The 25,764-nt window shown below is 41.2% G+C and overlaps 1 protein-coding gene across 1 annotated transcript; it reads left to right on the plus strand.

Moving 5' to 3' along the window:
• The first annotated feature begins 33 nt into the window (after positions 1-33).
• On the plus strand, positions 34-22,525 carry bmp7b (bone morphogenetic protein 7b). The gene is made up of 7 exons (XM_086277257.1): positions 34-710; positions 15,757-15,949; positions 17,309-17,457; positions 19,775-19,978; positions 21,066-21,142; positions 21,480-21,590; positions 21,791-22,525. Exons 1-7 carry the CDS (start codon positions 311-313, stop codon positions 21,938-21,940), a joined length of 1,284 nt encoding a protein of 427 aa, XP_086133383.1. The 5' UTR covers positions 34-310; the 3' UTR covers positions 21,941-22,525.
• The last annotated feature ends 3,239 nt before the right edge of the window (positions 22,526-25,764 follow it).

Here is a 25,764-nt window from a genome sequence, read left to right on the forward strand (position 1 = left end):
CAAAACTTGTTCTCGTCTCTCCTAGTGAAACCTGTCTGCCTGCAGCCTTCTCTCTGCAGTTGCAGGCTGCACTACAGCTGGTAGAGCTTGACCGCAGGTTGCGCATGAGGTCCACGCGTCCAGGAAAGCAGTCAATAAAAGGACTTTGAAGTGAAGTTGATGTTTCACTCGGCAGCACGTCCCTCAACATGAGGGACCGTAACTGATTTTGGATATTAAACACAGAGTGTCTGCTGCTAAAAGTTTACTAACCATTTTTTTTTAGAGTTTCAGTGATCCGAATTGGGCGCAATTACGCACTGCGAGCATTATGGCACAGATTTTGGATAAGCGTGCTCCCGTTTTGCTCTTGGTTTGGAGCTACTGCGTCCTGGCAAACACTGCCTTTACGAACTTTACGTTGGACAACGAGTTTCACTCCAGTTTCATCCACCGTCGGCTGAAGAGCCAGGAGCGCAGAGAGATGCAGCGGGAGATCCTGTCGATCTTGGGGCTGCCGCACCGGCCGCGACCCCACCTCCATGGAAAACACAATGCTGCCCCGATGTTCATGCTGGACTTATACAACGCCATGTCTACAGACGGAGACGAGGACAGATACTCCTATCCTTACAAACCCGTCTTCACCACACAGGGTCCACCGATAGCCAGCCTGCAAGACAACAACTTCTTAAACGATGCAGACATGGTCATGAGCTTTGTGAATTTAGGTAGGCACTTTATTTTCTTAAGTCTCCCATCACATTCAATTTTATATAAATCCCCTCCCAGAAAAACAAGACGGTGGAGAATAATAAACACGTCGAAATATTATCAATGTAATCGTTGCTATGCGCGTCACAATAATCCAGGTCTTTTATTTGATTATTAAAATGTAGTACTAGTATGACTGTCTTTATATATTAATTATCAAACACATAGCAAGGACTTTGAAAAAAAGCTTTTTTTAAGGACACATATCTTTGGCTTGACGATTATAAGTGTTGAGAATTTTCATATGTTAATTCGCGTCGGTGTTCTTTTTTTAACAAGGAGATTTAGCACTTTTATTATTGCACTCTGCTTACATCTTACACATTGTTTTTGGGACAAATCAGGCTTTTAGTCATATGATATGTAAGTGTCAAAGGTGGAAGAGCAGAATGACTGTGGTGGTATTTTATCTTCTTACAGCGCTTCACGTAAAGAAACAGCACAAGTATTTTTCTGATGGTACACCTGTGTCCACACAAAGGAGACCAGCACAATAACCACGTTTACATACTGCAGTTATCTAGCTAATACCAGGAGTGGCACATTCCAGTGTCCTTCTCTGTTAAACAGCTGTGCAACCAGCTAATGTTCAGGTGCTGTTCTGTGGATGATGGACCAGCAGCAGCTAACTTGTCAGCCATGTGTTATCTAAAGAATGAGTAAGTCAACAGCAGAATGAGTTCAAAGTGCACTGGGTCCTCCCTTAACTCTAATCTGGAGACATCCCTCACATCACAAATAATGCCAGCCAGTGATGTTAGTGTAGTCACAGTGTGGTTTAATTAGATTCAGTTGTTCACAAAGTGAATAACAATCGCACAGGACATACTTCACATCAATAAAACTGCTTTGTTGAAAGTTGTTTTCTGGCCCAATGTGCTTATCTAATCAAATATGTTTATTGACCTTTTATTGCTGCCAGCAACAGTCAGAGGTTGTAAAGTGTAAATAATCAAAACATTAGCATGTGTTATCAGATTTATGGATTGATAAAAGCATCATTATTATTCAATTTACTTAACAAATTATGTAGTCACAGCAACAGCTCCATTTAGGTTCCAGAAGAGTAGCTTTTACATATCAATCTGGTACCAGACAGACATAGAAATAAATCAAATCTGTAGCAGGCATACGGGTGGTTACGGTTTTTGTCAGCCAATAGATTTTGTTTCTTGACTTTCTGCAAGCAGTGAGACATTTACATTCAATCCTGGAAAGCTCATTGTTGGAGTGTCTTGGCAAGAGAGAGGGAGGTGACACTGGCTCCTCCACTGCACTGTGTAATTACTGTGGGAGCTGCTGCATTGTGACTATTTTTGACAGGCTGTGACACAGATGGATCTGACCACAGAGACTCAAGACACAAGTCAAGGGCCTCACAAAGTCAAGGGCCAAGACGGCACTAAGATGGCGAAAAAGGAGGGAGAAGGGAGCCTTTGGCAGAGTGATAAAGTTGGTCTGTCTATTTTGCAAACATCTTTTTAGCAAAAACCTTTTGCAAGATGGCTTACATCAACTAGGGAGAACTTTTTTTATTTCCTATGTTAACAACAACAAAGTCACACTGCCCTCTTGAAATCTTGTGGCTAATGTAATCACTAATGGCATCTGCTCAGGTTGAGTCTTCCTCACAGCACATATTTAGTGTTCCCTCAAATGACACTCATTTGGATATAAACAGCGCATTCGTGATTTAATCTGCCACGTGTTAAATCTATCAGTAGGGCCTATTGTTAGGCTGGTTCCGTACTCTCATGTGATACCATCAAATAGACATCCTGGTGGCTTTATTCAAAACAGCAGATAATATGCAATTTCGTTACCCTTTACACGAGAGGGAGGGAGGGAGGGAGGGAGAGGGAATTCACAGAGAAGAAAGTGATGGCTTTCAAATGGATTGACTATTTCCTCTCCAAATTCCTTCCTTTCCACATTTGCTCGTTGTGGTTTTTGTTTTCTTATTTAGGTTGTCTGAGAGCAAAATGAGTGTAGCTTTTATTTAAAAATTGTCCCTCAAAACTGCATGTCTCCATAGCTACTGAGCCAAGGTACATTAGTCAGACTTTGTACCCTAGGCGCTGCTTCCTGAAAGGCCCGTTTTCATGCACTGTTTGCATTTAAATTTAAGGTCAAATATGTGAAAATGGATCTGATTTTAGAATTGCCATCAAAATCAAAGATCCCTGAGCCACTAGAATAGTCCATATTATGTAGAATGTAAAATAATTGTTCTAGCTCTCGCTCTTCCTTACTGATTGCCACTCAACAGAGCTGATACACTTTGTTGTCAGCTTGTTTGAGTATATGCAGAGACCAATGCAGCCAGCTAGGGTGGGTGTGGGCTTTGGGACAGACCTCAGGCCAGGGAAGTCCTCTCTCTGAGTCACTTCAGTTTAAAAGGCCAGCTGTGTAAATGACTTACAGCATGCATTCAGAATGCATACTGCTGCATGGAGCGCAGCTCACCCAGGTCCTGGGTGTGTGCCGCATATGTACATGTAGCACACCAGAAAATTAGCACACTCACACTGCTGTCATAGCTAAGTAACAATAATGAATTTTACCTGAAATGCCCATTTTCACATTCCCAACCACAGGAAAGGGCCATGACTTGGCTGTCTGCTATTTGCATCCTGGATGACTTAAAGAGAAGCAACATCGTCACCTGTGCTGTGTGTGTGCGCGTGTGTATGTGTGTGTGTGTGTGTGTGTGTGTGTGTGAAGAGGGAGGTGAGGGCATAGTCTATTACTGCAAGATGTTTTCATGAGGTGTGTTAGTCACAGCGTTTTTCCTGTTCTCATGCAATCACGGATTAATGTATTCTTATGGGGCTGTGAGTCAATCACAGTGCTACACTAAGGCAATCATTTAGTGGAAGCTACATTTAGCAAATTCATAAGGTTATGATATGGTAGTGTCATGTTATTACTCCAAGTTAAGACCAATTTTATCCTTTGTTTTTCTAATTGCCAGCAATTCTTAAAGTTCTGGCATGTCTCACTGAAATAGGATTTTTTGTTTCACATTTAATAGGTTATGTACCGATACCCTTGAGCTCCACACTATTAACGGGCCATAATCCTTTAATGACTACTTGAAGCCACAGATGGCGCTGTTACCATTTTACAGTTGAAGTTGCGGTAAAAGTTCCTATAATCCTTTTTTGTTTCTGCCTGTAGGGCCTCCCTTTCTCTGATCACATTTTGTTTTCCTCTACCTTCTCTTGCTCTCTCATCCCGGTCCTGTGGATCTGAGACACTTCTGCGACACCTCAGGCTTCGGAGCGGCAGCGGACAGATCTGACGGCTCGCATTAGCCCAAGTGCCTGTTCGGCACCCTCACACCCCTCAGTCCTGCTTTGCGCGCTTCCGCTACTCTGCAGGGGGTATCTCACCCCGGCACCACTCTCCCTAGAGTTAACTACCACTATTTGCACCTCCTTTAGATCCCTATAGAGCTCATTAACTCTAATAACACACCTGGTACCTAAAACCAGATATGCGTAGTCAGTCAAAAGGGGCTGAACAAACAAGACTGGAACACTGCACTAAATTATACAAATTGATACCCTGTAATGATCTGTCTTTTTCTTTATTTTTCGGTTGCTCTCACTCTAACAGTGTTTTAAACACAGAACTGGGAACAAGTAAGTCATACTTTCCGTATGCTAAAAGGAGACTGGTGATGAAAAGTGGAGTGCAAGGGAAGTGTAGCTTGCTCAAGATGTTTATCCTATAAAGAGCAAAGAGAGTTTGATCTCTTGGGTACAGAGTGACTATCCACAGTAGAGCGATTACCACGTTAGGAAACATCCTGCCCACTGGCAGCTACTGATGACATCATGCCTGCGTGATGCATTTATACTGCTGTAGGGTCTGACAGCACTGACTCTCTGGGAAAGGGTCAGCAAAGTTTCATGCTATAACTTACTCACACTTAACGATCATTAACTTGCCACAGCAGGAGTGTGTGCACGGTCACGAACACATGCCTTTGAGCCTTTGCACAAGAAGAAACAGTAACCACAGGAAGAAGAGTCTTTACATTTAAGACTTGTGGTCAAACCAGACGTCTTTTGCTTGAAGGCCATGGAGAGGTTTGAGATTATACTAACAGCAGCTTTGCTGACCTCTTACTCTCACTGCAGCCATAAAACATGTTTGCCCTCTGCACCCATAAACCTTACTTCTGGGTTCTACCTCATGCTTCACTGAGGATCACAAATCTGAGATTTATACAGAATATGTGAGAACCTCGAAGAAACACTGACTGTAAAGACTTTCTTGGTATCTTGATGCATGCTCAATCATCCAGGTAAGACAATCCCAAAAAGCCGAAGCACTACAAAGTGATAAAGTCAGTCTCCAAAGAGGCCGAAGAAGTCACTTGGATGAGTGACGAAACAGTTCTCTCACTGAAAACGTTGCGACCCATTTCCGCCAGAATAAAGTTTTTGGGACTTTCTTGGTACAGTCATTCTCACTTGCTTCTGCTGGTATAGAGCCATGCAGATGTTTTTGTTTTAAAGCAATAATTTGGCTGTTCAGTGAACACGCTTTATCACTTTGTAGTGGACTGTTGGGTAAAAAGATCAATAGCTCGCTGTGAAACATGAAGCAGCAGGGCAGCTGAGACTTGCACTAATTACACCCTGTTTGTTTAATTAATGAAAACAGTGAAGTGTAAAAGCAACATTTTGCCGAGGTTTATTTGCCAATCTATTTCTTCATTGCTCCAGTAGCTTACTGTATACTGTCATCCTCTATCTGACACAACTCCTCCTTAAAACCCTAAAGCTGTCATTTTTACATTTCTGTTTTTGTATGAATAAAACAGCTGGTGAACTTCAGAGATGCTTGTAGTTTTGATGTAGCCAGGCTAGATGCTGCCCCGTGCTTTAAATCTTTGTACAAAGCTAATTTAGCTCTGCCATGGATGTAATATTGATCTTTTTATCAAAATAAAGATGAGACAGCAAACAAATCCAGTTTTAAAAAAAAAGATTCCTTCAATTTGGCTTTGAAATACCCTATATTGAGATTTTTTTCTGTATGATGTATAATAGAGGTTAACTGAAATCTTTTTATGTTGCTCACTACATCAAATCACAGTTCATTTTTCAACTACTCATTAACTAAGGAGTGAATCTGAAGAACCTACTCGACAGTGACGGTTCTGAATATTGGAACGTGCAACTTGCATCAGCTCCCTTGTCAAAGGCAATCAGACATTATTGAAAGGTGACTGTGACTATAAAGCAGCCACATCCTAAATCTACAGCAGTCTTTGTTTTGATATAATGTGCTGGAAGACAGGGATAAACTGTAGGGATTAACTATAGGATAAAACAACTCAGAGATGTGGAATTGCAGCCATTCAGTTTCCCCCACTCACCCACTCTTCCCCTCATCCCCCTGTTTTTATGTTCTCTAATTTTGTGACCACAGGAGCCACACCCTCCTCATCCAGCCAAGCCACCCCTTATTATAGACCTCAGGAAAATTCACATACAATACTCATGTTGGCAGAAGGAGAAACTTCTTAAAATTGTCTCCTGCATCACAGTGCAGTGTCTTACGCACGTGCGATGGCCACATTGACACCCTGTTTTTATCAGCTTGTTGTTCATTTGGTGGAATCACAGCCCATTCCTTCTTGAAATAAATAAAATAGCTGTGAGGAAACTCAAGGGAAACTCAGCTGCTTGCCTGAAGAAATAGAAACCTGTGACAGCCAGTTCATGTTCCATGCTTCACAGGCACAATATTTCAGCACTTATCATAAAACCACTTGCGTACATTTGTTGCTTGGCTTTTACAAGCTTTGATTTGGCTGTCGGAGCCTGGTGAGGAATCTGGTCAGTATTATGGGCTTCCGCTAACGCAATCTTCTGTAAGGAGAACTAACACACATTACACAATGCAGCTGGTGACTGGGCAGGGTAGGTGGCTCTAAAATAGTGTTTGAGTTCGCACTCCCGTCACGGCTCCAACATGAAAATTCACAAGCACAAGATGTTCACACAAGGAAAGACAATAAGGAATGAAATGTGTGGCATCTATTTGCGATCCGCCTTTATCCTCATGTTTCTTCTTTCATTTCATTCCTTCTCTCTCTTTCTCTCCCCTCTGCCCTGTCAGTGCCTCAGTGCCATGCAAAGAGCGGTGCATTTGTTTTTGCATCAACAGAGCTATTGGTCCCAGGATCTTTGACTTTGCTCTCGCCCCATCTGCCCTCTCAGCTTCACTGTTTGGTACCTGCTGTCATGGAAGTGCAGGGGAGTGCAGATGCTGCTGCGCACTGATAAGGCAAGGCCAAAGTAACGCAGACGATAGAAAAGTAGGAAAATGTGTGGAAATATTTTTTATTCAGTGGATCAGGTTTTTGCATTTCAATATGCATATTGGGGTTTTAGCCAAAAAGCAAATTATTTCAGTTACTGCAGAATTAGAGCCACATATGGACAAAAGAAATATGCAAGGAAGGAGAGTAAAATTATTAGAAACACTAAAATGAGTGCAGCATTCCTGGCAATGAAGGAGGTCCGTCTATCATTGAGGCAGAGCTAGAACGCCCGCTGCTTAGTACATCTGGGCTTTTTGACCACTCGCCACATCGTCCCACCCGCAGATTGTTTCATCATCTCTCTCAGCGAGTGCCTTAGCCTGGCCAAATGCACAGAGGTTCTGTTATGTACATCCAGATATCATTTCGGACTCCTGGGTTCAACAGGTGAATTTCTTAGATAAGACATTGGGAAAAAAACATAATCTTCCTTGATCTTGTCAGCTGTGTACTCTGTGAAGCTGTTGGAAGCTTATGAGAAAAGAGATTAATTGTCTCCATTTGTGGTATTTATTTACACACTAGACCTTGGTGCAGTACATCAAATTGTGGAGTACATTAAGAGAAATTACCTGAGAGGAAGGCCGGGCTATCTGTACTAGCTATTACATTCCTTTGCTTCTGCTCACTCCCTGTCCAGCAGAAGGCAATAAAACGTGCACTCAATAACACTAATTAGCTCCAGAAACATTCTTTCTGAGCAGGAAAGTGAGCATACGTTGCTCTCCACACTTGTACACATGAAAGTAGATAAATATGCATGTGCTTTTTCATTCACTGGGAGTGTACACAGAAGCGATTACATAAATCTAGAGGAGGAAGAAAGATGTGTTACAGTCACAGTGTCAAGGACAGGCTGCATGCAAAGAGGAAAGACTGGCCTTCAACGCATACTTTGTAGGCCAGACTTTATTCTGGCCCACATGTGAGAAGCCTCCTCAAACACAGCTGGGGAAGAAGCTGTAATAAAGAAAGACAGCGACAAACAAATTCAGCAACTCAAGAATAGATGAAAGGTGGAAATCTCTCTGCTTCTCTCTGCTGTGTTTAATAGAAAAGCATGGAGAAATTAAGGGAAGAGGAAGGGAATGCTATGTTTTGCATTCAGAGAAAGTGTGTGGATGTGTGTGAAAGAGAGATGGGGAGTAGAAAAACATACAAAAGAACTTGAGAAAGTGTTGAAATGTTTTATGTCTGGGAGCACAGGAGGCCTAAACCTCTGGAGATGAGGGGCAGAGTATGAGTTTGGAGACTAAATACCACGCAGCACCTCTGGGACCATAAAACAACAAGTTAATTAATACTAGGAGGCCAGTGGTGATAATCAATACTGTTGATTCAGGAGAATAGGCAGGGAAATTTGGTATCATATGGCCCTGTGTGTAGGACATACTAAAAACTGGGCCAGACGTGATGGTGGAGGTTTAGTTCAGGGGACTTGTTGGACGCCGAAAAGATAAAGTTTCTCTGCACAGCTGCTTTGGCCTGCAGACAGCGGGAAACATCTGTATTAGCCTCAGCACCACGGGCAGCCCACTGTGAAGAGGAATGCAAGGAGCAATAGAGAGAAGGGCGGGGAGGGAATGAATGTGACATATGAGTGTGTATTTAAAAAAGAAATATTGGAGTTCTTCACTTGCTATTACCTGACTTGGCTACTAGCTATAAAACTAGAGCTGCGTGCCTCTGGTGTGACTATAGCGTGACACAACTGCTTCTGAGCGCACAAGTGTGTGACACAGTGTTGTCTGCAAGCCAGAGCCTCTTATATGTCTAAACTAATTCACCAGTTAGTCATTCCTTCCCTTCTCTGGTCTCCATTATCTTGCTCTTAACACACAATATGTGGAGAAGGAACTGTGGCAGCTCCTATGGGAACAGACAGAGGGGCATGAATGGTGCAGGGCCCGGTGGTCCCATATCAAGTCATCGAGGCAACACAGAGGAATATGTACATGGAAGTGCAGGTCTGTGTGGTACTTCTCCATCTCCACAATGAGAGAAAAATTTGTTCGTTTAGTTCTTTTCACATCTGTTTAGTGAGATGTATCACATCTGGTGCTGATTAGCAGCACTAGAGCACTTAAAAATTAATATCATTTTTCATTGGCTTGGTATTTATTCACTTTGTAGATGTTTTTGCTACAGCCTCCCTTGTGACTTAGAATAAGAGCTGATTACCATTACTGCTGCTGCTTACATGTCCCGTGATCTATCAGGTTTAGTTCCCACAAAAGCAAGAGAAGAACCCAGCTAATCATATATAAGCATAAAGAATAGGACACAAGTACAGAGAAGGAAGGACAACATACACTCTAGACCTGTGTATTACTGTTCATCTCCATAATATGATAATAACAAGAGAGGTCTGAGAGTACATATTTGCACCCAGGCTGAAAATTCCCTCCACATCATGCATGCGATCAGTCCCCGGATCCAGAGATGTATCTGGATCCAGATTAGTTTATAATACTTTCTTGAGAACAAAAACAAGACAGTATTTCCCACATTTTCTTCAGTTTCATATGTACTATTTGTTGAAATATGATGCAACATGTCCTGTTTTGCAAAGAACAAAACAAACAAACAAAAAAGGATCTGAATGAAATTCAATCATTGCTAAATCTTTGGCAAAAAAATTCCAGGCAAATTTATTTATTATATTTGAGTAATCCTACTAACAATCAGACAAGGCTAAACTCTTTATTTGTGTTGAAAAGTAACTTTTGTGTATTAATCTTTGACTTATTAATGGACATATGTGGGTTACCCATTTTTAATGGTCAATAAATACTCCTAGTAAGCCAGTTAATATTACTTCCTAATTCAGTTGCATGAGTGCCAGGTTGACATCAGTGCTGAGCTCTCACTATTCAGACTTAAAGCAAGCCAAAGATTTACTCTTGTCCTGCCTCTTGCACAAGACTTTTCCCCCCTGCTTAGAGTTCTTAGTCAGCGTCCTCTTTGGTCTTCTTCAAGCTGTCACAAAGCTCATATTTGGTGGTTTGTGACATAGTGCCTTTGAGCAGTAAGCAGCATGCTTCTTGTGGAAAAATTGTGTCCAATCAGGCAAAGTTACGTAATGCATTTGAGGCCAGAGTGGAAATGAAAAGGGGAGTCACTCTCTTTGACATGTGTTAATGTGGCAGTTACTCATTTTGAAATTGTTATTTTATGGTTAAAAAAGTTATTGAAGTGTAAATCAACAGTGGTCGTGTCTGTTTTTGCTGTTATTAAATATGTAGGTTTTAAATGTGAGTGGGCTTTTTTAAATCCCCTTTTTCTAATGGATAAAAGTCCTTGAGCCCTATGATTTCACAGAGCAGTAATTTACTCAAATGTTAGTCTAACACAAGTAAATTAGTGAGTAAGTGCACTTTCTGGGGACTATTTCAGTTTGATTTATTTATGCAACCAGAAAGGTGTATGTGACATTAAAGCCGTGGCTTTATACAAAGTGCTGAAATAACATATTGTCCTTTTCTTGTGAGCTGGTGGTGGTGGTGGTGGTGGTAGGGGGGCATGTAAATCTATCTCAAAAAGTGTTATAGGAGTCTATGTCTATACACACAATATCTGTTTTAACACAAAGACATGTTGGATTTTTTTTGGTTTTTTTGATAATTCAAAAAATGTGTTCAGAATGATCCTTTTTTACATTTGATTCTTCTCTCGAGAAAGAATTGCGGTTTTGGCTTAGCACGGGCTAAGATGCTAATACAGTGTTCATGAAAAACCTTCTGGCTGCCAGGTGCATGGTAAACTGAGAGGATGGAGGACTCACTGTCCCTCTGATATCTGTGATGTGTGCTGCTGTGCACGTGTGTGGCCTGCTCTTGTTTCTTGTTAAATGATATGGGATAACCATGCATCATCAGCGTTTTTAGAAAAAGCAATCAGACGTCTTAAGACCAAATGATAAAAGCAGCTCGCTGTGTAAGAGTAAGTGCTTGTGTGTGTGTGTTTGCCTCTTTGCATTTGTGTGTTGTTGCGTCTCTAATTATGGATTACAAAAACCCATAATGATTGTGTTACCGTGCTGTGACGCACAAGACTGTTCACTTCACAGGCAATACTTTGTGATAGTTGTGCGTGTGCAATGGACTATTTTTCTGTTTGTGTGTGTGTGTGTGTCCGTGTTAAGGACTCCGACTGATTTGGACGTTGAAAACTCTGAATGAAGGGTTCACATGGCATCAGAGGGTGTGTTCGCCATGTTTGTGGTGTGTGTTTTTGCGACACAGGTGGGGTGAAGGCTACTCACTTCCTCCCAGAGGAAGTCATAAATGCACTCACTTGGCTTTAACTGTGCCTTGTCCCCTCATCTGACGACTGCTTCCTTTGGAGAGAATTAAAAGAGAGAAAACGGAAGAATTATAGCAGAGGCCTTAGCTGCACTCTGTACGCTGCGTTATATTTTTTTACACAAATTACACAAATACCAGCACTGAAGAGTGGACATTTGATGTGAGAGGAAAATATTTAGTGTGGGAGTTTTACAGCAGCAGCATCCAACTGCTCTCATAAGCAAAGATAAAGAGCTTTTACAGTAAAGGGGCGGGGTGGCTGCTCAGGGGGGGCTCAAGAACAGGTCTGGCTTTCTCCCCAGAGGGACTGCACCTGCACTGGGCTACAGAAGGAGGGAGAGTTCCCTGGGACAGTAGAAGAATAGGCAGGCTCTAAAATTGTGTGAGAAGGTTCCAGGGTAAATTAGTAACAAGAAGTAATTGTTTCCTGGAATAATAACATTAAAGTGGTAGTCCTTACTTGTTGCATTCCTCATAATATTGCGGGCATGTCCTGTTGTGTGGGGATGTGTCCTAGAAGGTCCTGGAAGATGATACATGATAGTGATGTAGGAATATGAAAGAGAATATATATTTCTTTTTCACACTTCTTTAGAGTTACATAGGAGTCTTTGAACCTCAAATGATCAGAAATGTTAAATTCTTTTACAGCATATGCCTGCAACAAAGGCCCCAAACAGACAGACTTTGCTTTAAGTGGTCAGAGGCCAAAAGTGAGCCATCACTGTGCTGTTATCCAGTGTGCAGTAGAGTCTGAGCTTGAGGTGACCTGCAGGTGGAGAGGTATAAGCAAGCTTGTATGCATGCATGTATTGTCAAAACACAGTATAATGTTGTAATGTTTGACTTCAGGGTGGGAGCTCAATGAAGGCTCTGATGAGAAGAGATAATAAACAAGTGGCACTGCCTAGATCCACTGGTGTTGAATTGATAAAAGCATGTGGTGAAATCCACAAAACCTTGAATTTAAAAAGCTGTACAGCTTTTGAAACCAGTTCAGTGTGTGCCCATAGATGGAGAACAATGGGAGCCTAAAGCTGTGCCTCACTGAAGAGTAATTAGATCCTTTCTTATACCGAATCATCTCACAGTGCTGCCATTGTACGTTGTCCTTCAGCAACAGGGTTTAATAAAGATAGAAATGAAAGGGGATGTAGGAAAGAGATCCTTGTACTTGTATTATCTATATCGACAGTGTTGGGAAGGTTATTTTTAAAATGTGTTCCACTACAGATTACAGAATACATGCCCCCAAATGTATTTTATAACGTATTCCGTTACGTTACTCAATGAGAGTAACGTATTCTGAATACTTTGGATTACTTAATATATTGTCATGCTTTTTACAGCTACATGAATGTACTATTGCTGTGTGATTTATTGAGGGTTACTCGCCATACCAATACCAACTGGATGTTTAAATCTTAATATAAAATGAGTAACAGTAGGGTGGACATTAGGTAAGGCTGCACTTTTTTGCAGCGATCTCGTATAGAAAACTATTCCGCGTGTATATAAAACAGGTCCGTGGCTCCGAACCGAGGTAAACGGACCTCTGACCAATACGTCGGGTTCCGTGTTGGGCTCGTAGCCAAAAACTAGCTTTACTTTGTTGTGTGGGTTAACTTTGCTAGCAAGAGACAGAGAGAGGTGTTGAAAGGCTGCAGTGGTTATTATTATTATATTTACATGCTTCTAGAGAGAGCATAGCCTAACATATGAAACAGGAAAAGACCGCCGTGTAATCCCTTTATTTCAACAACGTAACTGTATTCTGAATATCACCTTTTTAAACGGTAACTGTAACGGAATACAGTTACTCATATTTTGTATTTTAAATACGTAACGTCGGTACATGTACTCCGTTATGCCCCAACACTATCTATCTATCTATCTATCTATCTATCTATCTATCTATCTATCTATCTATCTATCTATCTATCTATCTATCTATCTATCTATCTATCTATCTATCTATCTATCTATCTATCTATCTATCTATCTATCTATCTATCTATCTATCTATCTACATACTTGTGTATGTTACTTGTGACTTGTATAAGATTTTGGGCACCTTTCTGCTTTGTTGGCTGGAATAGCTGCCTAAAATTCTTGTGAGAAACTTACAGTTTTTCTCAGTCGCTTTGGTGCGTTTCTCAGAACACCATTAACATTTGCACAGCAGTTAGTGCATTTCCCAAAACAATTAGTGCAAACTGCAAAACCTAGTGGATAGCCTGCAAAAGCACGTCACATGCACAGAATTGATTATCCATACCTCAAAAGCAAGTATCCATGTCAATGAAACTGTCAGTGCCATCAAAATGAAAAGTCTTGACACCATCTTTATGAACAAGATAGTCAAATGGCATTGTCATGTTTCCACTATGACAGTTTATAATTTCAGTGTTTCCCATTGCAAAAACAATTGGTGACACCTGAAAATGCTGACAACAGCACTATGGCCTACCTGTACAGCCATCTGAAATGTGCAGTAAAGTCACTGTAGATGTTATGGGAGTCTTGGGAGTAACTAAGACACTGAATACGTACGTTTCACATTTCCATTGTGTAGAAGTGTTTGTAATCCTACAGAATTGTGCAAAAGAAAAATATGCTACAGTCACTTGTTCACTGTAGAATACATGTAAACATAAAATCACCCATTTGGTAGAGCCTCCTCATGAGTGACAGCTGTAATTCACCTGAGATCAATTGTTCAATTTCAGAGACATTTCCAAGAACAATGATACAGAAAGGTATAGGATTTGCTTGACAGATGGCCAATATTTGGCATGTGATAACTAGTTCAACAATTTTGTGTGTGATGACTTAAGCAATGGATGTATGACTATTAGTTTTATTGGGAATGACTATTCAGCATCCATAGGTATGATTACTTTTGACTGACATGACATAAGCAAATGGAAATGTCAGAAAGCAGCAGGGAAATGTATGGAAGCAACTGATTCATGTCCAAAATCATTTGCAGTTTGTTCAGAGAGAGGAGAAATTGCTACTATGATGTGCACAAATGACTGAGTGTTGTGGAGGTTGAACTAATAGTTATGAGAATTTCAATTCTGATCTGAGAAACGCACCAAAGCGACTGAGAAAAACTGTAATCCTAACCCTATATTTGAACTTTTGTTAACTATAGGTGACTGACCAAGGGGATACCTGTGTTCTACAAATCAATTTCTCCAAATGTAATGAAGTAATGTACTTAAAGGGGGTCTGTTGAAGCCTATAACAACACATATGAGCTGTTGGAAATTTATCTAACACATAAGTCATCAGAAGAAAGTGTCATTTCACCCACAATCCCACTTTATATCTCGACAGATGAGGACAAATCCTATAACTATGGCAATCCACTGACATTTCCTGTCACCCTCCTCTTTCATTTAAATTAAACACAAGCAAAAAAAAAGCTTTTTTTTTAAAAAAAAGTTTCAATATCACTTGAGCCTGACTCAATAATGTATATTTATTATTTTCTTTGATTTCTTTTTGTACATTTGAGTGCATATTTTATATTTGTGTGTATATGCATACATACTTATATGGGTGGGGAACCTGTCTATCAGCTAATAAAGACAAAAGTGGCGGGTGCCTCAGGAGATGATGAGATAAGAAAGGCACTGACCCCTGGGATTTCCTGCTGGGACATGAGATGAGCAAGGTCAGGGAGGTACAGGAGGGGTTGGAAAGCTGGGATGTGAGGATGAGAGAGAACAAGGGGTGGGGAAGGGGTACACCGAACATCAAGCTCCAACTCATGAGAACCAGATGAAGGGCAGACTGGATGACTCTCTGGGGCTATGAAGGGAAGAGAGGGGGAAGAAAGAGGCTCATAAAGCTGTCAGAGTCCGCCCGCATCTCTCTATCACGGCTCAGTGTGTGCCAGATGCATTGCTTTTAGTGCTAGTTCTCATGAATGTTTCAATCATAAGCCAACATGTGTATTGAATAGCTATAGATGTGTTTAATTTGGGGCTGACCCCGAGTCTGACAAGCTATGTCATCTCCTCGCTAATAACTGAGGATGATGGATGGTTTAGGAAAAATGAATTGTAGAAAGTCTGAGCGTAAAAGACATTTGTTGTCTTCCTACTTTGCAAGCATATGTTTTGTTTCCCTGGAAGATGCAACTCAATACCACACGAAAAGCTTTTAAGTTTCATAAAAAAAGTCACATTAGCTCTTTGTGTCTGCCTGTAAAAATTTTGTATCACTGCTAAAGGGGAGAATGCAACATAACTCATGTGAATGGGAAACATTCTTTGAATACATACAGCCTCTTTAAAGATACATTTTTCATATTTTTTTTATGTTTATGTTTTGCAGTGGAGCACGATAAAGAATTCCTACCGGTGCGGCGGCATCATCGAGAGTTCAAATTCGATCTATCACGAATCCCTGAGGGTGAGGCAGTCACTGCTGCCGAATTCCGTATATATAAAGACTTCATCCATGAACGGTATGATAATGAGACCTTCCGTATCAGCATCTACCAGGTGTTGGAGGAACACTCAGACAGGTGAGCATTGGTTTGTGGCTATGTGTTTCAAAAGATTAGTTGGATGCTGAAAAGACAGTTTCAGGGGCTGGACCACACCTCACTTACTAACCTGCCGGTTGTACATTTATAAGCGTCTTCTCCCTACATGTTAGTATATTCTTGTTTCCTTGCCTCACCTTTTCTTTTCTTTTTATTAGTTCTCACCTCCTAGTCCATACAAGGGTTACCTACCCAGGCTTTACTGCTATTCTCTGTCATTGTCTCATCATAACTGGGGTGGGGTCCTTGCCAGTGGAAAAAAAACGACATGGCATCATGATATGTTAATATTTAGTTCAAATCGCTCATCTTCCCAAGAACAGACTTTTAGTCTGACGTTATTTATCAGTAAGAAATGCTTCCTTTTGTTGTAATGTATGTTTCCTGTAGCAAACACTTTGACTGATCTGGAAAAAAAATACAAATAGCAAGAACTATCGCCCTGTCTTATACAAATGTCCCAGTAAGTAACAGCTTAACAGAGGGGTAGGCCCAGAACCTGAAAACAAATTCAATAAATTCAAGGAAGTCTAGTCATCAATCATTTTATGTCATAGATCTATGCTTTTTCTATTGAGACATGGAAAAACTACCTAAAATTTATAAATGAATTAAAGTTTTAACAACTTATCTTGAAGGCTTTGATACACCTACCAGTAGTTATACATGTAACCCTGGAATGGCCCATATCCAGCTATCTTCAGCCCCTCCTAAAGGTTTCTATTATCCAAAGGGAACAACACCGTCATTTATCCCTTTGCCAAAGACAGGCCCAGGTACATGAATGAACCAGAGCTCTGTGACACATTATCTTCCCAGTCAGAAAATAGGTCGGGATACATGAATGGCCACATGAAGAACAAGGGATTTAGTCTCCAATGGTGAAAGGGCAGAAAGGGTCAGAGTTTACTGCTGAACAATAGGACCGACTTGGATATGCACTGTTTCTCTTTTCACACATTCTTGTCCTCTCTCACAGCTGTACTTTTTGCTCCCTTTCTCTCTTTGGCTTTTTGGCTCTCCCACAAAATTCCAGCCAGTGATGGACCGTGTGTAGTGTATGAAAGGACCCGTCGTTTATAAAGCCATTATTGTCAATTAAGAAAATGAAGTGTTCCCCTGGGCCTCACCAGCTGGAGCCCTCCCCGCCTCCCTTGCCTTACTGTCTGTCTTGCTTCATTTCTCTCTTTGGTTGACTCTGTCACACTCCCTCTCTCCCCTCAACAGCTCTGCTTTGGTCACTTAGCTGCACACGCTGCCACCTTGTCTCTACCTTTAAAAAAAAAAAATAGTGCAAGTCAATATCTAATTTTAAGTGAGTTTTCTTGTCCCTTTCAGGGAGTCAGACCTATTTCTGCTGGACTCGAGAGTGATCTGGGCAGCGGAGGAGGGCTGGTTGGTGTTTGATGTAACAGCCACCAGTAACCACTGGGTCCTGAACCCTGGCAGAAATCTGGGTCTACAGCTGGCTCTGGACAGCACAAATGGTCAGGGCAATGAATGTCACAGAAATACACAGAGTGTGATCAAAATGTTTAGTGACTTGGCCCATAAAGAGCAAAAACCTGTCCAGCTTTAAATTTGGCAGCTTTTTCCTTGTGCGCTTGCACTGCTTCCAGTGCTCCTGCTACATTTGGCTCATTCCCCGGAAGTCCTGTTCTGTTCACTGCGAAACTCAAAATTGCGCAAAGAGCTAATATTGAACTTTTGTGTCATACTCACCCAGTCATTACTGGTAAGGAGACTTCAGTGCCTGGCTATGACTGAGAAACTACACAGCGGTCGAAGGGTTTTTTCAAGACGTTCACAGGATGTCATGAATGAGTTTTCCTGAGTCAGAATCTCAACTCAGAGTTTTACTGTAAAGTCCTGAGGTGACTGAGGAAGAACAAAAAACTGCCAATAGTATGAACTGTGGCATGAATCATTATCAGTCACCATAAAATGGAGTGAAAAAGCTGAGTTCAGAAAGAATAGTGTATCTGTTTTAATTTTCTAGAAAGAAAACGAGTTCAAGGGTCACTGATTTAACACAAAGAAAGAGATTCAGTTCAGTGGAAGCCATCAGTCCTGATACATGCTTGTTCTGACACGTATCAGGACCACTTTAAGTGGTCCATGGATGTGCCCATAAAAAAACAAATGGGCAGGAAAAAATATTTTGATTGTAACTATATTTACTGTCTGATGGGTATGTGCCAGGTAACTGAGCTAGTGTACTTGTGTAATGTGATTTCCACAGAAATTAATAGCTGTCACTCACAAATTGCTACAGAAAAGGACATGAACAAAGGTACAGAGGCTAGCCAATAAAAAAAATATAAAAAATACTAGACTCTGTATATGCAAACTGTAAGATTTGCAAGGGTAAGATGGGTAAGTTTTCATTTATTTGGTCATTAACGCAAATGTCTACTTAGCCAACCACATGGCAGCAACTCAGTGCATTTAGGCATGCATCAGAATTTCCATGGGTCAATGGAAATTCAAATCAAGTATCAGAAGGGAGAAGTAAGGTGATTTAAGTAAGACTTTGAAAATGGCACGTCATTTGTGCCAGACACGCTGGTGTGAGTGTTTCAGAAACCTTTGAGCTACTGGAATTTTCCACACAACCACCTCTACAGTTTACAGAGAATGAGAAAATACCTTTTTTTATGTCAGATGTCAGAGGTAACAGTAAATAACAGCTCAATACAACCAAAGTATGCAGAAGAACAGCTCTGAACACATAAACACATCAAAATTTGAAGCAGATGAACTACTACAGCAGAAGAGGGTGCACCTTAAAATGTCTTCAGAATACAGGTTTCTAATGCAAAAGAGTTTCAGCTATATTTAAGGGTAAACGTTACAAAATAACAAGCTTGCGTGAATAAACAGCATGAATCACAGTACTGTGCAGATGATTAAGGTAAGATGTTGAACACAAATGAAGGTCGGCATTGTATTGCAACAGACAAAGGCCTCCATCATCGCTGTAAAGGTTACAGTCAGATGATTTCTTCCTTGTGCGTGGAAAGATAAATCAAACCCTGCTTCTCATCATTCATCACCACTATCATCCGCCATACCCTCAGCATCATTAGCAGACATGCGGAAAATACAGTGTGCTAACCAAAGGATAACATCTCAGCAGGAGTTTGTCATCGAGAGCCTTAAATGTTTGTCAGCGAAAAACTTTATCAACAAACAGTCAGCAGGGAGTGTTTGAGAATATCATCCATCAAAGGATGGCAGGATGTTACATGTTAGGTGAGGAAAACAGACACTATGTAGCCTTCGAGGCGTGCAGTGGGTGTGCTGGTGAGGCCATATCTATGAGTGTGTGTTTGTGTGTTGGATCAGGTATGAAGGGGTTATGGATGAGCGTGTACAGACAGGTTCCTGCGACTTCTCGTCGCCAGCAGCGGCCAGAAGCCTTGATTTACCACTGAACAGTGATCAGACACACATTCTTCCATGCGGGAACCAGATAGACACTACTGCAGTGCTTGTACACCCGCAAGCACAAACACACCCACGCAAACACAAGAAGGGAGGCTTTGATGTTCAGCGCTGCGTTTGTTCTTGCTATTTCAGAGGTGGAGAAGGGAGAGGAATTCAGAGAAGAAAGTCACATGTGTAAAACCAAATGCAGCGAAAGTGGTTTCAGTAAGAGCAGTTTATATGCAAAATAAAAACTTAAAAACAGCCACACTAAGCAGGGACATATTTATTTAAATTCAGGAGCTCAGCTTTTCTCATTTGCACACTGATCTGTCTGAACACCTGTTCCACTGTCCTCTCTGTCACCCCCTACAGGAGAGAGTATCAGTCCTCGTACGGCAGGCCTGGTTGGTCGCAGTGGGCCTCAGAATAAACAGCCCTTCATGGTGGCCTTCTTCAAAGCCACTGAGGTGCACCTGCGAAGCATCCGCTCAGCTACAGGAGGGGGCAAACAGCGTAACCCCAACCGCTCGAAAGGGGCAAAAAGCCAAGAGGCGCTTAGAGTGGCCAATGTTGCAGGTAAACACAAAATGTGTTTGTGTTTTATAAACATTCAGCTATGATTTACTCTGGCGTGTTGGGATAACCCCCGGATCCATTTGTCTTTTGTATCCTTAGTGAAGAATTCATGGAATGGGAAATAAATAACTGGTACTCTACAGTTTCATAATAAAAGGGCCAACTCATGCAGCATGCTTATTGAGGCGCTAACACACACACAAGCACGTGCATGTACCGAAATGCAAAAGTACATCCCTTTAATGGATGTGATTCCTGCGATGAATATTCAAGGCCTTTGTTTTGAAGGTGTGAGAGGGCTGTGTTTATGTGAAGCACTGAAACATTAGACTGTAATGCCTGAGCTTCAAATATGCCTCTGCTGTCTTTGTTTATTTACACAAGCATTACAGAGTACTTGGGGCCAAGTTCCCTGCATGGAGGTAAGGCAGCACGGGCTTTTATGGAAGAACACATCTGCAGCTTGCTGTGGGGCAACCCGGGCCACGACACATGGGCTAAATGGGCCTGTTTAGAACTCTGAATAGCAGTGGTCTTTAACTAGATGATGAGAACCAGTCGCTCATCATCATTTCCAATGTGAACCGCTTTCAGGAACTAATGCACCGCAGAGCCCCAGAGGTCACCAGGAGAAGCGAGAGATAGCATTTGATCGAAAACAGACTATTCTTTTCAACACATGGACCGAGTAAAAAGGAAAAAAAAAAAACACATGTTGAAATAAGCGGGAGAAAGGGGAGAGAGAATAAATAAAGTCAAGAGTTGTGAAAATGTGGCTCGGCTACTCTGCGTGCACATCTGCTTCATCCAGTAGAAACTCAAAGCCCGACACAGTGACCTCTGTACAGCATAGCCCATTCATTTAAGTCAATTAACCAAACTGCTGCTCTAGATGGAGGTGGTTTCTTTTAGTCGTTGTACAAGTGTTGATGTTTTGCATGAGAACATGGTGGCATGTTTAGGTCTGCTCTTTATCATTGCTGCCTAATTGGGGTCTGACGACAGCAAATAGTTACTCGTCTAGCTGAGAAGGATAAAAGCACTTGTGCTGAAGTATAAACTCTCTATTTTTCTTCCTGTTCTATAGAAAACAGCAGTACTGATCAGAAGCAGGCATGCAAGAAGCATGAGCTCTACGTCAGTTTCAGAGACTTGGGGTGGCAGGTACGGAAACCATTCCTCTTTCTTCGGTCGCCAGAATTGCTTGGCCCAACAGAAACCTAAACCAGACACTGCTGTTTGCTGCTCCTATCCCAGAATCTTGATCAGTGACACAATAAAAGCCCAGAAATACCTTTGTTAGATGAAGTTACTGCTTTATTTGTGTTCTCCCAACACATAGTACAAGATATGGCATAATTAGGCCATATGAAGACAATACTGAAGGGTAACAGAAAACACATTAAACTCCTGTATGCCTTTTATAGAAACAAAGGGTGAAAATATCCAACATATCGAAACAGTATAGCCAAACAAACCTGAATTTCTCCTCCACTCTCAGGACTGGATCATTGCTCCAGAAGGATATGCAGCATACTATTGCGAGGGAGAGTGTGCCTTCCCGTTGAACTCCTACATGAACGCCACAAACCATGCCATTGTGCAAACACTTGTGAGTAACCATAGAACGAGGGGAAAAAATGCAGCAGTCATGTTAAGAGTCTAATCATCTCATCAAATGTCAAGACAATGTAGCCACTGTTGGAACAACTGTGTTTAATTATCCAAAAAGGGCATCATTTTCAGCAGTATCCACGCAAATACCTTTTTTTTCTTCTTCTTCACAACTTCTTTTCCTCCTCCTCTTCCCAGGTTCATTTCATTAACCCAGAGACAGTTCCTAAACCCTGCTGTGCCCCCACGCAGCTCAATGCCATCTCTGTGCTCTACTTCGACGACAGCTCGAACGTCATTCTCAAGAAATACCGCAACATGGTGGTCAGAGCTTGTGGCTGCCACTAGACCATCACCATCCTCGCATGGACACATGCGTACGCACACACTCTTGGGAAAAAAAGGGCTTCCCCCTTGCTGTAATTTAAACATGTTGAGAGTTGGTTACAAAATATACTATGTGCTTTTTTTTTTTTTTTGAAGACTCTCTGTCATTCTCAGATGAACAGATAAACACACACACTCATGTTTGTGCTTTCTACTGTGTATACGATACATTTAAAACAGTGATTGTAATGTATATTCATTCACACCCAACAATCTTTTGTTTATTTCAGTAATTATTCTAATTATTGTAGTTTATACTTTTACTGAGCGAGGGAGGATGAATCTATATTTTTCTTCTATGTACAATACCATGTAAATATTTTGTTTTTTCAAAAACAAAGCAAGTGTATTTATTTTCTGTCACTTGGATTTGTGTTTTTTTTTCTTCCTTTATGTAAAGCTGCCTACTTCCTTTGTCAGTATGAGTGCACACAAACTCTGAAGAAATGAAAAGAAAACTACTTTTGGCATTAGCATTGAGTTCAAATACGGCACACGGCGCTCTGCCTCAGAAGCATGACACATTTATTTTGTAACAACAATCAGCTGAGCTGTCAGAGAGATGGGGGGAGGAAGAGAGTGGGATCTTTGTATGAAGCATCTTGTTCTGTGTGCTCGACATTTTCAGGTTTATATTTTTCTGCTGTAATACAATCTGTCATATTTAAAAGGTCTATTTATTGAGAGCCGGCTAAGTAACCATGTGCTCCAATGTCTCGACTATGTTTCACTGCTGAACTGGTACAACAATAAAGAGGAGAAAAGCAACAAAGCCACTTTGAGATTTATTGTTTAATCTGGACGGAGAGCAGAACTGTGTCCAAGTCTGAGGAGGACACACGCTGGTATTGAACTGTCTTACACGTTCCTGCACAAATATTTGCCCGGATTGTAGCCTCACCCTTCACCTGCTGACCTGAGATCTGTAAGAAGTTTTTTCCACATTCAAAAGCAAACTAAGAATTTCTCAGGCTTAGTTACTACGTGTGTGTGGGTTTGCATGCCTGTGTCTGTGGTTTACGTATATGAGGTGGATGTGGGTTGTTTTCTGTCGGCGAGTGTGCGTCGATGCTCCCACATGCATTCAAGTACAAAGCACACTGGGTTTACGTGTAAATATTTTGCAGTGGTTGCTGACAGAGGATTTGAGGAAAATGCAGAACGCTTGTGCGCATCGGTGTCAAGCACGCTGCACCGACTTTTACATTTAAACGATGCGATCCGTGACACGAGCTTTTGTTTTCAGATTTCAGATTCAGATTCAGATTCATTAGGACAGCTGTTCATTTAACTACACAGCAGTTTCTGTTTCCAAAGCATTGGAGCTCTTACAGTATATTGAGAACTTTTACTGAAAGGGCTGATGAAAACAAATAAAGAGTTACGTTATGTGCAATTCCCTGCACACCTGAATGAGTGGAGGAAAATTGTTAAAAACAGCTGAGTGGAACTTCTGCACACTTGGTTAAGTGCTGGGTACTTTAAAGAAGTGTAAGGTGATTGTTATAACCCCAGTAGTAATCTGGCTGGATAACTGTATTATGGGATGGTTGAGGTAGCTTTTGTGTGTTCACATAACTACCTGCTGAAGGCTGGACAGTCTGGAAATTTCAGCTTATAATTCCGATATTTCATCTGTGAGAAATATTCTGTAAAATTGTGAATTTGTGTTGACAAGTAAAAATTCTAAAATTCATAAAGTATGTATAACTACAAATACTAACTTGCTGTGCTGGATTGGCTTCCTATTGGTGCAATTATCATCAAGGGTCAGTTCCTGCAGAGATGGTCAGAATGAGACAGACTTCTGGCTGTTTTCCTGTCAGACACATACCAGTAAGGAGAGTGTTAGGAGCCATATTATCAGCACAAGTTTGATTAAGATTTACTACATGTTTTTAAAAGCTGCATGCCCTCATATATTGCCAATTGATATCATGTTAATGTCTCCATTTGTCTTGGTGTTACCCCTTTGATGTGGAAATCTGAACAAACACTTAGGTACATCTTGCTAGTTCTGGGTTGGACCCGATTTGACTTTCAGAGTAAGGTCCTGGAAACATTCCGCAGAGATTTTAGTCCATACTGGCATGAAAGCATCTCATATTTGATGCAGATTTAATGTGAATCTCCTGTTCCAGCCTATGCCTAAGGTACTCTATTGACTGGGATCCAGTGGCTGTGGAGGGCTTTTTTTCCAGAGTATCTGTGATCGCATTTTCATGTTTACTAAACCAGTTTGACATAACTGGAGCTTCGTAACTGGAGGCATAATGTGTTCAGCTGGAAGCAGCCATAGGGGTTCATTCTAAAGGTATGGACATGGTCAACAACAATACTCCGGTAGGCTTTGTTGTTTAAATGATGCTCACTTGGAAATACGGGTCCACCGTGTGCTAAGAAAATATCCCCTAAGCAATGTTTTTTCCCCATCTTCTCAGACAACTAAAATCAGTTTCCTGTTCTTAGCTGCCCAGTGTGATCTTCTGCTGTAGCCCGTCCTCTTCAAAGATTGCCCATCCTCTTCTGATGTATTTTCACACAAAGAACTTTTCGTGACTGGGTATTTTCACATATTTTAAACCATTTTCCCCCATACAGTCATCCAGGGGATGACTGTATGGGGGAAAATCCCAGCAGATCAGCAGTTACTGAAATACTCAAACCAGCCTGTCTGGCACCACCAACAATGCCATAAGACAGGTAACTTACCTTTCTTCCTCATTCTGCTGCTTATTTTGAACTTCAGCTGAACTTAATGCTGAAATGCACTTAGATATTTGTGTTAATGACCAACTGAACATGTATACCTAATGAAGTGGCAGGTAAGTGTTACCCCCCTCCCCTCTGCTATGCTTAGCTTAATAACTGTCAACCAATTTTCAAACTGTCCTGTCTTGCCAGGATCCTGAATTATATATATATTAGTTAATAAACATCTCATATCATTCCTCGGAAGACATTCTGTGTCAAGGTCACATCATCACATGGTTTCAGAGCCACTTCTACAACACTGCACTTCATATCTGCTCTTACAAAGGGGGAAGTATTGTGCTGAACTTTTTTTAACATAAAAATGTGACACTTTTAATCCTGCTTCGCTCCCATATGAACAAATTCTTGTGAATTAAATCTCACCAAGATCATAAGTCCACAAATGATTCACAACAGATTAGATCCTCTTACTGATAGAACTTTAGTGTCTTAGCTCTAGGCATTATAACTGCTTTTCATATACCCATCTTTATAGACCATAGTCATATTAATTTACTATGGCACAATCGTTTGGTTGATCAGGTTCACTCGAAGTTCACGTTGTCGGAACAGGCATTAACCAAGGTTTACAGTGCCCCCTGCTGGGCAAACTAAACAGTGCGTTTGCAAAACGGTGCCAAAAGTCTTCTTTAAAACACCTACGCACCTCACCTTTCATCCAAGTGAACTTTGAATTTTTAGTCTCCGCCCACTCAGTGTCTTTACCCGATGTGAAATAATATCGGTCTTAAGTAAGGAGCATTAAACCCCACATAATAGAGGAGGAGCTTCTGGTGAAAAGAAAAAAAATCCTTACGCCCACATGCTTTCATTTTCACAAGAACGTTTCGGTATGACGGGTACAAGTGTTTGTTAGTATCTCTCTCTCTCTCTCTCTCTCTCTCTCTCTGTGTGTGTGTGTGTGTGTGTGTGTGGTTATTACTCATGTTGTGAGGACCTAAATCCGTTTATACAGTCACATTGTGGCGACTTTTTATAGGGATAAAAGGAAGGCTTAGAGGTCCGACTGG

Source organism: Aulonocara sp. 'chitande type north' Nkhata Bay, linkage group LG20 (assembly GCF_057382095.1).
Source record: "Aulonocara sp. 'chitande type north' Nkhata Bay isolate Kocher_YH1m ecotype deep benthic linkage group LG20, A_spYH_male_GT1.1, whole genome shotgun sequence".
NCBI classification, from domain to species: Eukaryota; Metazoa; Chordata; class Actinopteri; order Cichliformes; family Cichlidae; genus Aulonocara; species Aulonocara sp. 'chitande type north' Nkhata Bay.

Excerpts from the sequence above, each read along its gene's own strand:
- bmp7b (XM_086277257.1), top strand. The coding sequence starts at position 311 with ATGGCACAGATTTTGGATAAGCGTGCTCCCGTTTTGCTCTTGGTTTGG. Across the intron at positions 17,458-19,774 it reads GGCTCTGGACAGCACAAATG|GAGAGAGTATCAGTCCTCGT; the intron begins GTCAGGGCAATG and ends CACCCCCTACAG. Across the intron at positions 19,979-21,065 it reads TAGAGTGGCCAATGTTGCAG|AAAACAGCAGTACTGATCAG; the intron begins GTAAACACAAAA and ends CCTGTTCTATAG.